The sequence below is a fragment of the Salvelinus fontinalis genome, chromosome 28, assembly GCF_029448725.1.
Source record: "Salvelinus fontinalis isolate EN_2023a chromosome 28, ASM2944872v1, whole genome shotgun sequence".
Classification (NCBI taxonomy): domain Eukaryota; kingdom Metazoa; phylum Chordata; class Actinopteri; order Salmoniformes; family Salmonidae; genus Salvelinus; species Salvelinus fontinalis.
In genome coordinates, this window is record NC_074692.1 from 6,344,373 (window position 1) to 6,362,686 (window position 18,314).

The 18,314-nt window shown below is 42.2% G+C and overlaps 1 protein-coding gene across 1 annotated transcript; it reads right to left on the bottom strand.

Moving 5' to 3' along the window:
- Nucleotides 1–16,831, bottom strand: pes (pescadillo). The gene is made up of 15 exons (XM_055886244.1): nucleotides 16,677–16,831; nucleotides 16,049–16,128; nucleotides 15,641–15,794; nucleotides 15,384–15,493; nucleotides 13,086–13,257; nucleotides 10,596–10,685; nucleotides 7,908–8,024; nucleotides 7,508–7,585; nucleotides 7,214–7,303; nucleotides 6,591–6,721; nucleotides 6,294–6,419; nucleotides 5,315–5,499; nucleotides 4,032–4,162; nucleotides 3,350–3,535; nucleotides 1–370 (listed from the first exon to the last, which is right to left on the bottom strand). The coding sequence occupies exons 1-15, from the start codon at nucleotides 16,698–16,700 to the stop codon at nucleotides 287–289; spliced, it is 1,758 nt and encodes a 585-aa protein (XP_055742219.1). The 5' UTR covers nucleotides 16,701–16,831; the 3' UTR covers nucleotides 1–286.
- Nucleotides 16,832–18,314: the final 1,483 nt, after the last annotated feature.

Below are 18,314 nucleotides of genomic sequence, written 5' to 3' on the forward strand. Positions count from 1 at the left end.
GGGGGGGGAATTCAGGTACAGAGTACTGACCAGTTCATACAAGAACAAAGCAAAGTCACCTCACGATGGTTGTGGCAGGGTGGATAATATTTCACAACAATGTGACTCCTCCAGCTTTTCCAACTGCCAATATGCGTGACCACATGGTTTTAACACTCATCATATTCAGTGGGACCAACTTTTTCCTGAATAAACCTATGAGTTTCATGAGACTTCAACCTTGTATGATTGATGACCATACAAATAAAAAAGAACGAGTCCTTGATGAATATCCACAGTTAAGCGGCTACTGTTTCTTGGCTTTTTTCTGCTTCTTCTGAGCCTTGCCTGCGTCCTCGTGGGCCTTTCTCTTGGCCGTCAGTTTGTTAACCTGCGAGGGGAAAGTAGATTGAGTTAATGAACAGTGGAGTAAAATCGAGAATTCATGGGTGTGCAACCAAGGTCACATGCTCTCTAAAAGAGCTATTGTTTTAGCGTGCAAGGTTTCCTGGCTATTCAAACCCTGTTAATCATTATCACGACAGCTCAATAGGTAGATACTAGGCACAAAGATAGCAGCGTAGTGGAAAGTACACAGCCAGTTATCCCAAAATGCCAGGCCTGATCCTCTACCTCCATGTATATTAATACGGCTGTTCCCGAGGCAAATGTACTAATGGGTCTGACACGGTAATGTGCTGCGTCTATCTATTTATCTATCGTGCCGTTAAAGTATTTGCCCCCTTACTGACGTTCTCCATTTTTGACACTGATTGTTAGACCTTCAACTAAAACCTAATATTAGACAAAGGAAACATGAGTGAACAAATAACAAAATGTGATACTTATTTGATTCATTTAATAAACAAATTTAAGAAGAAACCAATGCCCTTGTGAACAGGTAATTTCCCCCTTACACTCGTGTGGTTCCGGAGTTAATCAGTTTTTTGTTGTTGCATAAACTACTCGTTTCAGGTCCTGCCACAACATCTCAAAATCAGGTTTAGGTCTGGACTTTGACTTGGCCATTAAAACTTGAAATGTGTAGCTTCACAGCCATTCTGATGTAGACTTGCGTGTGTGTTTTGGATCATTGTCTTGATTGAGACGTGGCCGGACATGAAACGTGCAGTTTATGCTCGAAAACCCCCAAATGTCGCTGAGTTAACCTTTTCTCAATGGGGGCGCTGTTTTCACTTTGTAAAAATTCATTCCCAAATTAAACTGCCTCATACTCAATTCTTGCTCGTACAATATGCATATTATTATTACTATTGGATAGAAAACACTCTCTAGTTTCTAAAACCGTTTGAATTATATCTGTGAGTAAAACAGAACTCAAGTTGAAGCAAACTTCCTGTCAGGAAGTGAGAAATCTGAAATCGGGCACTCTGTTCTAGGGTCAGTTTATTAATTTGCATGTATTCTATTGGTCGACATGCACTGCATACGCCTTCCCCTAGATGTCAGCAAGCAGTGAGAATTGGAATGGAGTCGCTAGGCAGATCTGAGGCCATATAAAGGGTCTTGGTACGTGGGGTGCACTCTTTTCAACGTTCGCCATGACGCGAGACAGACCTCAGGATGGCGTTCTGGAAAGCTCTCGTTATAGGCCTTAGATATATCCGGCTCTGATTTTATTCGATATAGGTGTTAAAAACATCATAATGTAGTTATATTAAACCGAGTTATATCATTTTATATCAGTATATTGCGATTTTCGGATATTTCTTTGTGCTGCGTTATAGTGAGATGGACACGTCTTCGCCACATGGCTAATGTTTACTGCTAATTCCAAAGTTGAAGGCGACAATCTACAACCGAGCAACGATTCTTCTGGACAAAGGACAACTTGCCCAAGATTCTGATGGAAGCTCATCAAAAAGTAAGAACTATTTATGATGTTAATTCGTTGTTCTGTTGAAAAATGTAAAACGACTATTCCGCCATTAATTTCGGTGCGGTCTCGCTTTAACGCACCCTGTATGTCGTAGTAACGTTAATTTAAAAAATCTAACACAGCGGTTGCATTAAGAACTAATGTATCTTTAATTTGCTGTCCAACCTGTATTTTTTAGTCAAGTTAATGATTAGTTATTGATTAGATTAGGTGCCTCTCCCAAGATTTCTCCTGACATTTTCTTTGCAGCTTGGCTACTATTCTCATTGTATAACCACGATTTGTGCCGCTAAATATGCACATTTTCGAACAAACATCTGTCATCTGATGAAGTTGAGAAGGTTAGTGAAAAATGTAATATCTTTTGCTGGTTTATTCGCTATCGCTAACGTGCATGAATCAATGCTGCTGTGTGGTTGCCTATTGTAGTAAGCTAATATAATGCTATATTGTGTTTTCGCTGTAAAACACTTAAAGAATCTGAAATATTGGCTGGATACACAAGATTTGTCTTTCATTTGCTGTACGCTGTGTATTTTTCATAAATGTTTTATGATGAGTATTTAGGTAATTTACGTTGCTCTCTGTAGTTATTCTAGTTGCTTTGGTGAGAGTTGTGATGGTGGCTGCAATGTAAAACTATGATTTATACCTGAAATATGCAAATTTTTCGAACAAAACATATGCTATACAATAAATATGTTATCAGACTGTCATCTGATGAAGTTGTTTCTTGGTTAGTGACTATTTATATCTTTATTTGGTCGAAATTGTGATAGCTACCTATGCAGGAAAAAAATGGCGGGAAAAAAAAGTTGTGTCTTTTGCTATCGTGGTTAGCTAATAGAAATACATAGTATCTTCCCTGTAAAACATTTTAAAAATCAGAAATGATGGCTGGATTCACAAGATGTGTATCTTTCATCTGGTGTCTTGGACTTGTGATTTCATGATATTTAGATGCTAGTATTTACTTGTGGCGCTATGCTAGGCTATGCTAGTCAGCTTTTTTACTGATGAGGGTGCTCCCGGATCTGGGATTGTGACCAAGTAGAAGTTAAAGAAGCTCTGCATGGAAGAGTGGGACAAAATTCCTCCCCAGCGACGTGAGAGAATAATCAACAACTACAGGAAGCGTTTGGTTGGAGTCATTGCAGCTAAAGGTGGCACAACCAGTTATAGTGTAAGGGGGCAATTACTTTATCACACAGGGGCATTGAGTATTACATCACTTTAAAACTCAATTGTTTGTGTTATTCCCTCAGGTTTATCTAATATTAGGTTTTGGTTGAAAATCTGATAACTCAACGTAAAAAATATGCTAAAATAGAGAAAATCGGAAAGGGGAAAATACTTTTTCACAGCACTGTATCTATGTAAATATCTATCTCCATCGACAGGCAACGGGACACAGTGATGGCATGTGAAGTGCCATGTCGGTTTGGCCGGTGCGCAGCGGAGGGGACTCACCTCTCGGGTCGTCCTCTTCTTGCCGAACATGATCTTGTCGTACAGGTACTTCTCCTTCTTCTTCATCATCATGATGGCCAGACGCTTCTCCTCTGCCTTCTCCTCCTGCTCCAGTCGAACCTTGTTCCCCACGGAACCAGTTTCCCAGGGTTTCACTTTGCCGGGGGTCACCTTCACCGCCAAAGTCTGCAGGGACAGGAGAGAAAAGATACATCTAAAGGTGTGACCAAAATGGCACTCTATAGTGCACTACGCCTTACGATAATGTTTTATGTTAGATGAAACAGGCCATTCAGATGGTAAAACTGTAGAGCAGGGATCAACTAGATTCAGCCACGGGATGAGTCTTGAGCGGAAGGTCAGGAACATAATTCTAAATAACTTGTAGACTGGAACTTGACCGGAAGAAACCCAAACTGATATAATATTTGAATAAAACAATTTCAAAACCTTGCTTCAAATTTCTATACGATCAAATATCTCCCTCTATAATGCGAGAGAATATTATTTATTATACTCCCCCCCCCCCCCTCAAAATTAAAACCACTTGTAGCGGACTTTAAATTTATATATTTTGTTGAAAAGTTGGTGGAGGGGGCAGATCAAATCACCCGAGGCCAAATTCGGCCCGTGGGCCATCAGTTGGGGAACCCTGGTGTAGAGACTGCTAGGATTCTCTCACCTTGCCATGGGCTCGCGTATCCTCCATCTTCTTCAGATTCTTCTCCTCGGTCAACTCTTCATCGTCCACATCATCATCCTCTTCTTCCTCCTCCTCCTCCTCTTCATCCTCCTCTTCTTCATCCTCTTGTACTGATATAAAAAAAAATGGTTGAACATGTTAGTTCAACGCAACATACATCATGCAGGTGCAGAAACATGTGAAGCAGAGAGCAAAGAAGGATACAAAGTATATTGAAAGCAGGCGCTTCCACACCGGTGTGGTTCCTGAGTTAATTAAGGAATTACAATCCCATCATGCTTAGGGTCATTTATAGAAATGTTCAGCAGGCCATTATTTTGGCCACGATGGCTATGCCCCAATAGGATGACAATGCCCCCATCCACAAAATTGGATGTTCCAAGTCCACAACAATGCTTAAACCACACCAGGAGACCTCGAGGGTAAAAATGGAAGAAATGTGGATTAAAATGCACACCAGCCAGAGACCGTTGTTTGGTTAGTGATGTTTCTGTAGCGCTCACGTGATTACAGAGTTTGCTAAACAAATGGCCACTGGATTGATGCAAATAATCATATTCTGCCAGGTAGGCACAGGCTACTTTGTAGTAAACATTTCAATTGAGAAGGTTTTTAAGAAAGTCTTTCCATCTACCAGAAGACGGTTGTCATTACATTAGACTCATCACTAACGGCTACAAAAAGTGGCAGACAAACGCGCACAGACAGACGGGCAGAATGTTCAGAAAGGAAAATACAAATCCCGGATGCATTTTGTTCATGTCTTATGATAATAATATTGGGCAAATTAATGCATTTTCTAATAAGTTCAATACATTTAGATGATTTTTTTGGGTTCAACAATTTATTCAGTTTTAAAATCTGGGTTCGATCTGCAACGCAGATTTTATAGGGCACTACGAGTAGTCACTGAATTGTTTGAGGAGCATGAAAATGATGTAAACCATATGCCATCAGATCTCAACCCAATTGAACACTTATGGGAGATTCTAGAGCGGCACCCGAGACAGTTTTCCACTTCAAAACACCAAATGATGTAATCTCTTGTGGAAAAACGGTGTCGCATCCCTCCCATAGAGTTCCAGATACTTGTAGAATCGATGTCAAGGTCCATTGAAGCAATGAGCCCAACGCCCTATTAAGACACTATGTTAAAATGTCTTTTATTTTAGCGGTTAACTGTAGGTTGCATAGGAAATGGCACCCTATTCCCTCTACAGTGTACTACTTTTGACCAGAGTCCAGCTCTGCTCAGCTCTTACCGGGCTTCTCCCCGCGCTGCAGGGCCATGAGCTTTAACTTCTCCGGGGGCACGTAGTCGCCGTCCTTCTCCTCCACGAAGGGCGAGAGGTGGGGCGGCAGCGTCGTCCCCAGGAAGTAGTCCTCAACGGGCAGGCGCATCTTGGCGTTGACAGAGTCAAACACCCACTGGGGCTGGATGTAGTACCTGGAGCAGGACACAACCGCCACACACGGTTACAGTTACACACCTGCCTGCCTCCTTTACGACCAAGGTTTCTACACAGATATGGATCAAATTGGGTTCAAATAATAGCCGTCTTCTTTCAAATACTTTAAGCGTTTGATCCAGACAGTCTGGAGAGCCAGATGGGCGAGGTTTGCACCTTTGGGACTAATCCATTGTGCCAGATGGGCTCCATTGGGAAATGTATACAGCCAGTCAAACCAACCCATATTTGAATGTAACATTTAAACATTCCAAAAAGATGTGAGACCATTCACACACTGGCAAGTTGAGGTTGTAATCACAACAGCTGAAGACAAAGGTCTGGACAGGGTTAGGAGGCCCATTGTGTCGGCATTATGTACCCTGTTTAAAGCTAAGCTCTATGAAGAGCGATAAAGGGGACAAGAACTGTCACACGTGGCTCTGCCCACAGACCACCCCCTGGAAGCCCTGGATAACAGGGGCCTTTGAGCGGCCAGAGCCCCTTTGAAAGGGGGCATTGTGGGGATGAGCTGAGCCCATCTCTGAGGGGGGACTGAAGGAAGTAGAAGGAAACCCCCTAACCAGAGCAACAGTTAGCAGCCGGGCAACAAAACACTTGGGTCTGAAAATAGCCCTGGCTGAAATAAAATTGTGATTTGAACGAGGGGCGGGGGTTGTATTTTCTTTTCTTCCAAAGATCATTCAGGCAAAGATTTTGAATGAACGGCAAGACACTGGCAACGACTGTAATAACTGCGGATAAAGGTATATGAACCGTCGGGTTCCCTCACCTGTTGATGTACTGCTTGTCCATGTCAGGCCTGTCTACAATCTGATGAGTGATTGTCTCGTCGGTCACTTCATAGGTGCCACCGATGCAGAGGGACTTGTCCCAGGACACCTCGGCACCAAAACACCTGGCAGACAGAGAGGGGTGGAGATCAAGAAAACAAAACAACGGTTCACTTCATGGTGCATCAAAGCTCCCCTTTGAGGTGCGGTGTGGCATGGAAACCATCCCCAAAAGCTTTGGCTTGCTTCTACTTCCCAGGGAGCCGTAATGTCTCTGGCGGTGGGCTGGTTCTCACCTCAGGATAAAAGCCAGTGACTCTCTGGGAACTTCCCTGTTCAAGAAGAACTTGAGCCCCTCAAAAAGCCTATTCTGGGCCTCCTGCTCTTTCTGCTCCTTCTCTCTGGCCTGCATATTCTCCTGGTCCTCCTGAAGAAAGACAGAAGGTGTGGGTGAAAGGAGACAGGAAAAGCTTTTAGAAGTGTAGACAGGCAGTTAGTGGGGTGGTTTGGTTGCATCATGTTGTTTATAAAACAGCTTGTAGCCATAGAGGAGTGCTGCCCAGTCTAACACTGCTAATGAGGTGAATCCATCGGGGAAAACGTGAGCCTCTCCCTGTAGACCCACGGATTTTCAGAGTGTGGCCTTCCTGTGAGCAATTAGTTCAATCAGCTACTTTTATCCCATCATCAAATTGCCTAACAACGATTTAGAAAGAACATCAACGTCAAATACAGAGGACGACTTTGTATGAGAACTATCAATTTATGACGAGGGTGCGCTACAAATAGTTCCTCCACCCACAAAGTTCTGGGAAAGAAAGGGCTTTCTAAATGGAAGGAATGAAAGGTGAACGTGGGAGGCATTGGTCATAACACACTCGTGACCACCTGGTAGCTACTTTATTCAGTGTCTCCTTACCCCCTCGGTAGGGAAATGGTCCAGCTGGTTCTCCTCCTCCTCTGCGGTGGCGACCACCCGTGCCAGGCTGGCACTCAGGGCTGACAGTTTCTGTTGAGCGCATGAAACACAGGTTCAGTTTACACACACCTTAAAAACACATCGCTACTGATAAGAGTACCATCAAGGACGGGCTGGCAGCCCAGATCAATAAAGAGGGATGTCGCCCTGTCCGACATATACAGGAATCCTCAAGTTAATATTTAGTTTACTCATTGATTTGTATCAATCCATAGCAGTGACAAAAAGGCCCACCTCCAAGTAGCTCTCTGAGTCCATAGCGTAGTCCTCCTCGTGCTCTGCCTTCAGCTCCGACTCAGCTTTGCTGTCCAGCTGGAGAGATGGGTGGAGTTAGCAACAGCGCAGACAGACAACAACTAGCAGGCCAATGATCTCTGTATACTACAAGACAATATAATGTTCATCGACAAAAAGAACATGGTTACAAAAAAGGCGCCGCTTGTGACGCGTGATAGCTGAAATGGTTCTCCGGGATCGTATTCATTAGGGCACACTGTAGCAAAATGTTTTGCAACGGAAAACAAACACAAGCATTTCTTATTTAACTTCCGGTAGCCCCTCCATGTTTCAGTCCGTTTTCTTCCGCTTGTTGCGTAATGAACACGATGCAAGTTAAGGCCAGGTACTGGGTTACCTTGGGCGGGTAGACCAGGTTGAGGGTCTGGTAGAGGCGGAAGTTAATGAAGCCAAAGAGGGTAGTGTACATCTCTGTGAAGGTGGCCATTACTCTGTAGTCCACATCTGTCGGGTGCTGGGGGAGAAAGGATAGATATTTAAGCCTGAAAGAATGCATTGTAGAGTCAATGTTGAGGAGAGCCATTGCTTATCGCTTATCAAATTCCTCTAATTTACCCAAAATTAATAGCATCAACTTAAATTTGCCTTGAAGCAATGCCTCTCACTCCATTCTCAGATAGATTATTTTCTATAGGTATAGTGTGAAGGAATGTGTGTTTGGGATAACTGATGTATCAGACCATAGTATCATTTCTATGGCCATACATTTAAACTGTAGGAAAATAAAGACTGTGTGGAGATGGCCCTTTTCAAAATTCAAAATTCTCACATTCAACGGTAGATCATATAAAAATGGAAAGAAGGAGATGTATAGAGGAAAATGATAAGTTGAATCCTAATATTCTATGGGATGCAAGTGAAGGTTGTCATTTGTGCAAAACTAAATCACACTTACAACATTCCAGAAGAAAGCTAGATTGGCTATATATATCAGAATTTGATTAAGAAGTTGAAAGGTATGGAACAAAAAGAAAAGATCACTTGATCCACAACAAATTAAAGAAACAAGGAGAAAAAGAGATGATATTCTGAGTAACAGTAATTTATTCTAAACAGATTTCATGAGGGGGGCCGTAAAGCTACAAGACTGCTATCTAGACGAATACACAGATATATTTTGTATTTCCTAAGATAAGAGATCCACAAAGTAGACAAATTAAACACTGACCCATGACCATAGCCATAACCACGAGTCCGACGCAAAGGATGAACTGCTTTGTCAAGACCAGGCAGTGTCAGAGGAAGGCCACTATTATTATTTTTTATAGACTCCAGTCACCCAAATCATACACTATTCTCTCTGCTACCGCATGGCAAGCGGTACCGGAGCAACAAGTCTAGGTCCAAAAGGCTTCTTAACAGTTTATACCCCCAAGCCATAAGACTGCTGAACAATTAATCAAATGGCCACCTGGACTATTTACATTAACCCCCCCCCCCACATCACCAACAAACTATCATGGTCCAAACACACCAAGACCGTTGTGAAGAGGGAACAATAACATCTATTCTCCTCAGGATTGCTGATTCAACTTGTTAGCCAGGGTTCGTGAAGATAACCAAGAATTCTACAATGTTCAGATGAGACTGAAATAAGGTGACAATTAATATTGACTGCTATTGATGTAAAAGATTACTAGGTCTTTTAGAGTTTATTCAGAAGATAACAGCTCTATAAACATTATTTTGTGGCGCCCCGACTTTCTAGTTAATTATCTACCCGATTAGCTTAATCAGGTAATATTACAGAGAAATGATTTTATAGAATAGCATGTCATATCACTTAATCCGGCATAGCCAAAAACACGACAGAACTATTTAAGACCATGGAGGACATATTGGACCCAATAACAACATTCACGTTAGATATTTGGTTTGATATGGTCTGGAAACAAATATTGGAGAGAAGAATTAGGATCATGAGAGTTCATATGATGTCAAATTTAAATCTGGCACATATGATCAGAGTTTTAAACAATGGGTTAATCAGGGTATAACAGCATTGTGTACCATTGTTGAGAATGGGAAGAGTTAGATCCTGAAAACTCAAGGCAACATACAAAACCAGGATTTTTTAGATACTTACAGTAAAATGGATTACTATATCAACGGAGCTAAAGCATATAAACTCACCCATGGACTAAAGGAGTTGAGAGCAATTAGTAAAGCATATAAGGCAAGTAAATTTAAGGTAATCTCAGTATTGTACCAAGGCTTGTTAGAAAGTAAAGGAAAGTCAATGTTGTAGATCAAGGACATTTTTGTAAAATGAATCCACTTTAATCTCAGAAGATGAAGAGTGGAAGAACGTGTACAACACAACAGGCAACCACTAATTCAAGAATATGGACAGAGTTACGTTGGAAGAAGCTGACTTGATTCTTTATTACAGCTCAAATTAAGAGTAAACTTTGTACGCAACAAATGTGTTGGAGAATGTGTGGACACATGGAAGCTAACCACTATCATATGTTGTGGAAATGCAATAAATGGGTGTTTTGGGATAACCTGTGTTCTACTATTAAAGACATCCGGGGCTAGGATGGTGTGCCTAGGACTTGCTCTGTTGTCTACCCAGGAAATGTACAGGATGAAATAAGGGCATGTGAATAGTATATGATTAGGAACCTTCTTGCAGCTAGTAAGAAAGCTATAACAAACATTTTTTATTAATTAGATCCTCACAAACTAGATGATTGGTTAGCCATTATACAATAAATCTATATGGAAAATATATCCTATTTGTTAAGAAATAAGGGAAAACAAGTTTGAGGCCAGATGGGAGAAATTGATATGGTTTGAGGCTCAGTAATGGGATATGAATTACTTAATGTGGTTATGACATAACTGTATGAACGTTGTGATGTTAATATTGTACACAATGTATCCCTGAACACCGGTCTTTTGCATGTATTTTATGTATACATTTTACTATGATGAATTTCTGTACATTAGTGGGAAAATCCAACGTATTAAAAAAAAAAAAATGGCTCTTTGAGCTGCTGTGATGTGACTCAGCACTTACATCATGGGCAAACTGGTAGGGCACGAGCCAGGTGATGAGCTGTCCAAGGACCTCTGCCTGATAGTAAATCCCCTTGATGGAGAGGAAAACCTGCCAGGGAAAGCAAAACAATGTCAAGTGTACTGCGGAATATCAGTTATTCTCTTTGCTAAAGAGCATGTATCTCATTCAGACAAATTCAATGTGAACTAACCACTCAAATTGCTTTCACAACACGTAATAGGCTTTTAACACCGCTAATCCATCGACCTGACAGGTGTGGCATGTCAAGAAGCTGATTAAACATGATCGTTGCACAGGTGCACCTTGTGCTGTGGACAATAAAAGGCCACTTTAAAATGTGCAGTTGTGTCAACCAACACAATAGCACAGATGTCTCAAGTTGAGGGAGCGTGCAATTGGCATGCTGACTGCAGGAATGTCCACCAGCGCCGCTGCCAGTACATCTAATGTTCATTTCTCTACCATAAACTGTCGTTTTAGAGAATTTGGCAACTAGCCTCAAAACCGCAGACCATGTGTAACCACGCGAGCCCAGGACCTCCACATCCGGCTTCTTTACCTGTAGGATCATTTGAGGAGGCGTTGGAGAGGTCATGAGGAGTGTGTATGTAATGAAGCCCTTGTGTGTAAAAATAAATTCTGATTGGTGAGTCAGGCCCAGCCAGTGGCTGTACAACTGCCCAGTCATGTTAAATCCACAGATTAGGCCTAATGAATTTCTTTAAATTGACTGATTTCCTTATATGAACTGTAACTCAGTAACATCTTTGAAATTGTTGCATGTTGCATTTATATTTTTGTTCAGTACATATGGAAAGGTCAGACCCCTTGAGTTTAACATTGTTACATTACAGCCCTATTCAAAAACATATTCAATAAATGTTTTTCCTCAATCTACACACAATACCCCATAATGACAAAGCATAAGCAGGTTTTTGCAAATGTATTAAAAATAAAAAACCGAAATACCTTTACATAAGTATTCAGACCCTTTGCTATGAGACTCGAAATTGAGCTCCGGTGCATCCTTTTTCCACTGATCATCCTTGAGATGTTTCTACAACTTGATTGGACTCCGCTTGTGGTAAATTCAATTGATTGGACATGATTTGGAAAGGCACACACCTGTCTGTCTATATAAAGGTCCCACCGTTGACAGTGCATGTCAGAGAAAAAAACAAGCCATGAGGTTGAAGGAATTGCCCGTAGAGCACTGAGACGGGATTGTGTCAAGGCACCAATCTGGGGAAAGACACCCAAAAGAATTCTACAGCATTGAAAGTCCAAAAACACAGTGGCCTCCATCATTCTTAAACAGAATAAGTTTGGAACCACCAAGACTCTTCCTAGAGCTGGCTGCCCGGCAAACCTGAGCAATCGGGGGAGAAGGGCCTTGGTCAGGGAGGTGACCAAGAACTCAATGGTCACTGACAGAGCTCCAGAGTTCCTCTGTGGAGATGGGAAAACCTTTCAGAAGGACGACCATCTCTGCATCACTCCACCAAATCACGCCTTTATGGTAGAGTTGCCAGACGGAAGCCACGCCTCAGTAAAAGGCACATGACAGCCTGCTTGGAGTTTGCCAAAAGGCACCTAAAGACTCTAAGACCATGAGAAACAAGATTATATGGTCTGATGAAACCAAGATTGAACTCTCTGGTCTGAATGCCAAGCGTCACGTCTGGAGGAAACCGGGCACCATCCCTACGGGGAAGCATGGTGGTGGCAGCATCATACTATGGGGATGTTTTTCAGCGGCAGGGACTGGGAGACTAGTCAGGATCGAGGGAAAGATGAACGAAGCAAAGTCCAGCGAGATCCTTGATGAAAACCTGCCCCAGAGCACACAGAACCTCAGACTGGGGCAAAGGTTCACCTTCAAACAAGACAACGACCCTAAGAACACAGCCAAAACAATGCAGGAGTGGCTTCGGGACAAGTCTCTGAATGTCCTAGCCAAAGCCTGGACCCGAACCAAATATCTCTGGAGACACCTGAAAATAGCTGTCCTATCCAACCTGACAGAGCTTGAGAGGATCTGCAGAGAAGAATGGGAGAAACTCCCCAAATACGGGTGTGCCAAGCTTGTAGCTTCATAACCAAGAACACTCGAGGCTGTAATCGCTGCCAAAGGTGTTTCAACAAAGTAATGAGTAAAGGGTCTGAATGCGATATTTCCGGCTATATATTTTTTGAAAAATATATTTTTGCTGTGTCATTATGGGGTACTGTGTGTAGATTGATGAGTGGGAACAAAGTATTTAATAAATTTTAGAATAAGGCTGTAAAGTATTTATTTTGCCAAAGTCAAGGGGTCTGAATACTTCAAATGCACTGAATATACAATTGTCAGAACTTAAATCCATTTCAGTGGTTATTGTACCTGTAACAGTCAGCATCATTACTCAATCAATCAATCATGCCTACATTCATGAGGACCAACTATTTATGTTAGCGAGGACACATCTGCAGTCTTGCCCTTCCTACCTTCCTGAGAGAGCGAGATGTGACCACGTAGTTCATCCACTCCACAGTGAGGCGCCGGCATAGCGTGATGGTCTGGACGTGGCACTTCCCCGTGCGGGCAAAGGTGGAGAACAGGAAGCACATGGAGAGGGCGTCGTCAATGTCACGGAGGGCATCGATGAAAGTGGGGTACCTGGCACACAAATAGACCCGAACATAACCCTCAGAAACGTAGGACACCCTTTACAAATGTTATGTTGACATGAGCCGTAAACAGGGCTCAACACCACAGAGATCTTATGACTTGCCATGGCTACTGATAGAGATTTCTGTGCACGTGCAGGATTTTTATTTAACGTCATGTTGTACACCCTCTCGTTGACATGAAGGGGGTAACGTCTTGTTGTTGGTAAAGGACAAAGTCCATATTATGGCAAGAACAGCTCAAATAAGCAAAGAGAAACTACAGTTCATCATGAGCAGCAGCTACATAGGGTAAGGGCTGGGCGACATGGCCAAAATATCCTATCCCGGTATTTAAAAAGAAATTGACGAAATGACTATTTATGTTTTTGAATAATAAAAGTCATACATTTTCTATGAGTAGTGCGTGACCCTAGGGTGGCAACACATAAATCACATAGAATGTCAATGGATCTCTATTTGATTGTTAAATACTGTTCAATTAAAACTACAAGCAAAAATAATTCCCTGCATTTTCATACATATCTGCATTTCCTGCACTCATTTGAGATCATTCCCACACTGCAACGATATGAAAAAAAAAAACCCATCTAGGCCATATTTTTAACCAATGTTTCAATTGCGATTTAGATCAAAACACTTGGGTGAACTGTTGGAATCATGGAAAAAAATTATGATTATTCTAATTCTACAGTTAGAAGATCATAGTGGGCACTTTAAATACAGTGTTAATTGACATGACAACAAATGAAAATGCCAGAGGAGTTATTGTGACAGGGTAAGGAACCAAAGTGTTGGTCAGTGCTAACTAGGGGACCCTATAATCTTTGACAACATTAAAATGTTATCTTAGCTACTTCATGTAGCTAACATTTATGCTGTGCATATTCCCCTTTCATTTAGAAGATACTGTTGCACAATCAACATGCTGATTTAGGCCTACACCGTCACTGGTATTATCTGGCTCTATAGCTAGCTCTGTTAAGTCTGACTCAGTACATTTAGCCAGCTTACTAGCGATTAGCAGCTAACACGACTTAGCCACAATGTGCTAAGAAAAGACAAACTAGCTTTTTGCAGATATAAGAAAGAATTGAATCGTTTAACTATAGAATGCTTATGGATTTATATTAAAAAGCATCATAGTCATCAACATTACTGCATGTGTTGCATTGGCCAGGCAGACTGAACGCAAGTGTCTCGTAGTTGACCAACAAAAAGGGCACTCCTTGAGTGCCAGTGGGCGAGGCAAGTTCTGTGTGGTAAGTAGCATGGAGAGAGAGAGAGCGGAGAGAGGACTCAAGTAGCGGAGTAAAGAATAACATTCAACTACAGATATAGAAGGTAAAGTAAAAACCCCAAACGGTCTATGCATCAATACCGGTATATAGTAAAATACGGTATACTGCCCAGCCCTACATAGTGTGCGTAAAATAACATGCACAGCACATGATCCAGATCCTTAGCTTTGAAAAAAAGGCTTCCAGATAGGCAGGAGCAAAAAGTCAGTATTGGCAGTCACTGCCTATTTTCTATTCCCCGAGTGTAGAAACCATTAGGAACACATTCCCAATATTGAGTTGCTCCCCCATTTTCCCTCAGAACAGCCTCGATTCCCTGGGACACGGACTCTACAAGATGTCGAAAGCATTCCACTGGGATAATGGCCCAGATTGATTCAAATGCTTCCAACAGTTGTGTCAAGTTGGCCGGATGTCCTTTGGGTGGTGGACCATTCTTGATATACACGGGAAACTGTTGAACATGAAAAATCCAGAAGCGTTGCAGTTCTTGACACAAACTGGTGCACCTGGCACCTTTTACCATACCCCGTTCAAAAGGCACTTAAATATTTTGTATTGCCCATTCACCCTCTGAATGGCACACATACATAATCCATGTCTCAAGTTTTAACCTGTCTCTTCCCCTTCATATACACTGATTGAAGTGTATTTTACAGGTGACATCAATACGGGATCAGAGCTTACACCTGGATTCACTGTCATGGGAAGATCCAAATGTTCCTAATATTTTGAACATTCAGTGTATGTAATTATATGCTCAACATTGCCATCTCCTGTTTGAAGTTGGCACTGCAGTGGATTGAGACCTCACCTCTCCTTGATGATGTGGTCCAGTTTGTAGCCAGGCTTGTTATCTCTCAGTCTCTCCACCCCTGTCCATTCTGCCTTTCCATATGCCTTCCTCAGTTTACGCACAAACACCTACGAGAGACAGAACAGGACAAGGCAGCCTTACTAGATCTGCCCCTTGATTTGAAAATAGTGGACAGAAAATTCACTGTATGGTACGAAAATGTCAAAACACAAACATGTCTATATAGTAGTCAAAACACTAGAATAAAACATTACCTTGTACTCTCTAAACTTTCGAACGATGGGCTCGTGCAGGAGGAACCGGATGTCTTTGAGCAGGTAGAATGTGCGGGGAGCCGTGGAACCCTTGTTCACCTTCTTCTTGTGCTTAGGCTCATGAGGGTAGATGCCTTTCAGAATACACAGGCGTCTATGGAACACAGGACGAAGATGCAGACTCAATTTGGCATAGCTATAACTAATACCAGAGGCAACCATGTGATTACATTCACAACCAAAGTACAAGGCTGTTTACACTAGACACCACAGGGAAGAAAACGGACTGAAATAAGGAGGGCCTACAACTCACAAAACACGTATTTTCCATTGTAAAACTTTTGCTACAGTGTGTACTAATGAATACGACCCAAGTTGTGGTGGGTCAGTAGCAACGTTACCCAGTACCTGAAATCTGCCAGGCTTAGCTGCAGCTTCTTGCGGGCTTTGTTCCGTGTGATGTAGTTGGTGGCAGAGCCCCTCTCATACTGAATACAAATGGGTTTACAGTTACTCACAAGACATGAAGACAGTAAAAGATGTGGGGTATTGGAGAAACCTGGCTTTTAGCGAGGATGTCATTCTTAGATTGTTACTACAACACGTGTAACCATACTAAATCGCAAAAACCTTGATGCTGACAATGTTCTGCGCATCTTTTATCACTATTTAGTACTCTGTCTTTTATTCACCAGGTGAAGATGTAACGTACTACCGTAGCAGCTAGGCTAACGTTAACTAGCTAGCATAGAAGGGTTGAAAACAATCTGCATCAACGGCATATGACTAGACCAACGTAGAACTACAATAGTTGAGTATATACGTGTTTCATGCAAGCAATCTATTACAAAAATGTGATTATTAGCAAGATTATAGTTTTACAGCTAACTAGTAACAGCTACCTAAACATGTTCGGCCTAAAGTAAAATCATAGCTATTTAATGCTGTGCTCTGATAAACTACTGTAGCCAACTTTAGCTTTACGTAGCTAGCAAAATCGTTGGATACTTAATTTGACAGATAGTGACAACCTTACCTTCTTTTTCTGTAGACCCCCCATTTACAATAGATATTTTCGTGTTATTCTGATCAATTACTTTTTTTAATGGCTTTACTTCTCTAGACAATCCTGTAAACACAACCACCACAAAAAAATCCGTGGCTGATGCACGTGTTGTGTGACATGCGCGGAATAAACTCGCAGGACCCCAACACCTCAAGCTGTCCATTTTAAGGCCTGAATATAAAAGACCTAAAACATAAAAGTAAATCAGTCAAATTTGGATGACCCGTGTGTGTCTATCTATTCATTGGAAATAAGTTGGATTTTGAAGAATTCATTCATAATTCATTCAAACACACACAACCAGTCAAAAGTTTGGACACACCTACTCAGTCAAGGGTTTTTCTTTATTAAAAAAAAAACTATTTTCTACATTGTATAATAATAGTGAAGACATCAAAACTATGAAACAACGCATATGGAATCATGTAATAACCAAAAACGTGTTAAACATTCTTTAAAGTAGCCACACTTTGCCTTGATGACAGCTTTGCACACTCTTGGCCATCTCTCAACCAGCTTCATGAGGTATTCACCGTGAATGCATTTCAATTAACAGGTGTGCCTTGCTAAAAGTTCATTTGTAGAATTTCTTTCCTTCTTAATGCATTTGAGCCAATCAGTTGTGTTGTGACAAGGTTTTCCAAGATGGCGTAGCAGTGTAGACGTCTTTGTCCTGTCGTGTCCCGTGTCCCTTGTATATATTTTTTACATCTTTTTCTTCGCATATCTTTTAAAACTACTTTCTTAAACCTCAACTTCTAAATACTCTCCTGCAACCCGCCTCACCCAATGTGGCGTGGATCTGCTTTTTTCTAAAGTATTTCTATTTACTTCTGATCTGGAATCCATCTACTGAAGATAGCCAGCTAACTGCCTACCAGCTATCAGTTAGCAAACCATTGCTAGCGGTCATCAGCTAACCTTTAGCTCGGAAAGCTCTCGCTAGTTCGAACAACGTGACTAAAACCAGAGCATAACGGACCTATTTCTCTCCATATCCCCGGATTCCTACCGCAAACTCTGAACATTTTCATCTGGATCTTCGCAACTAGCTAACCACAATCCCGGGTGACCACTCCTGGCTAGCGTTTCCATCCCGGAGCAAGCACCAATTAGCCTGAAGCTAGCACGGCTAGGGCTCCTGTGCTACCACTGAAGCCCACTCCTGGGCTACAATATCCGGACCCCTTTACTGCCGGTGCGGAGCACGGAACCCCGCCGATCCTCTACGACTGGAATACCGACATAATCTGCCCGAGGACTCCAACAGGCCCCTCAGGCGTGACGCCCGCTGAAGGCCCATTCTGCTAACCTACTAGGCCTGTTAGCTACCTAGAGCTACCTGGAACCCTACTAATTCCACGACTGGTCTATCGACGTCACCGCACGAAGAGGCAAAAACAGACTCCCCCCCCCATCGCGACGTCCCCCAAAGGCTAACTTGCCTGCCCCGGTCTGCTAACTGCTAGCTTATCTTGCAGCTAGCGCAGCCAGGAAGCTAGCACCAGTTAGCAAACACAATTCTACAATTCACAACCTCTCTTTCGCCATCGCTATCCGGCTTGGATTCTCTGTCGACACGACCACGTCTGGTCTGCAGACGTGCCC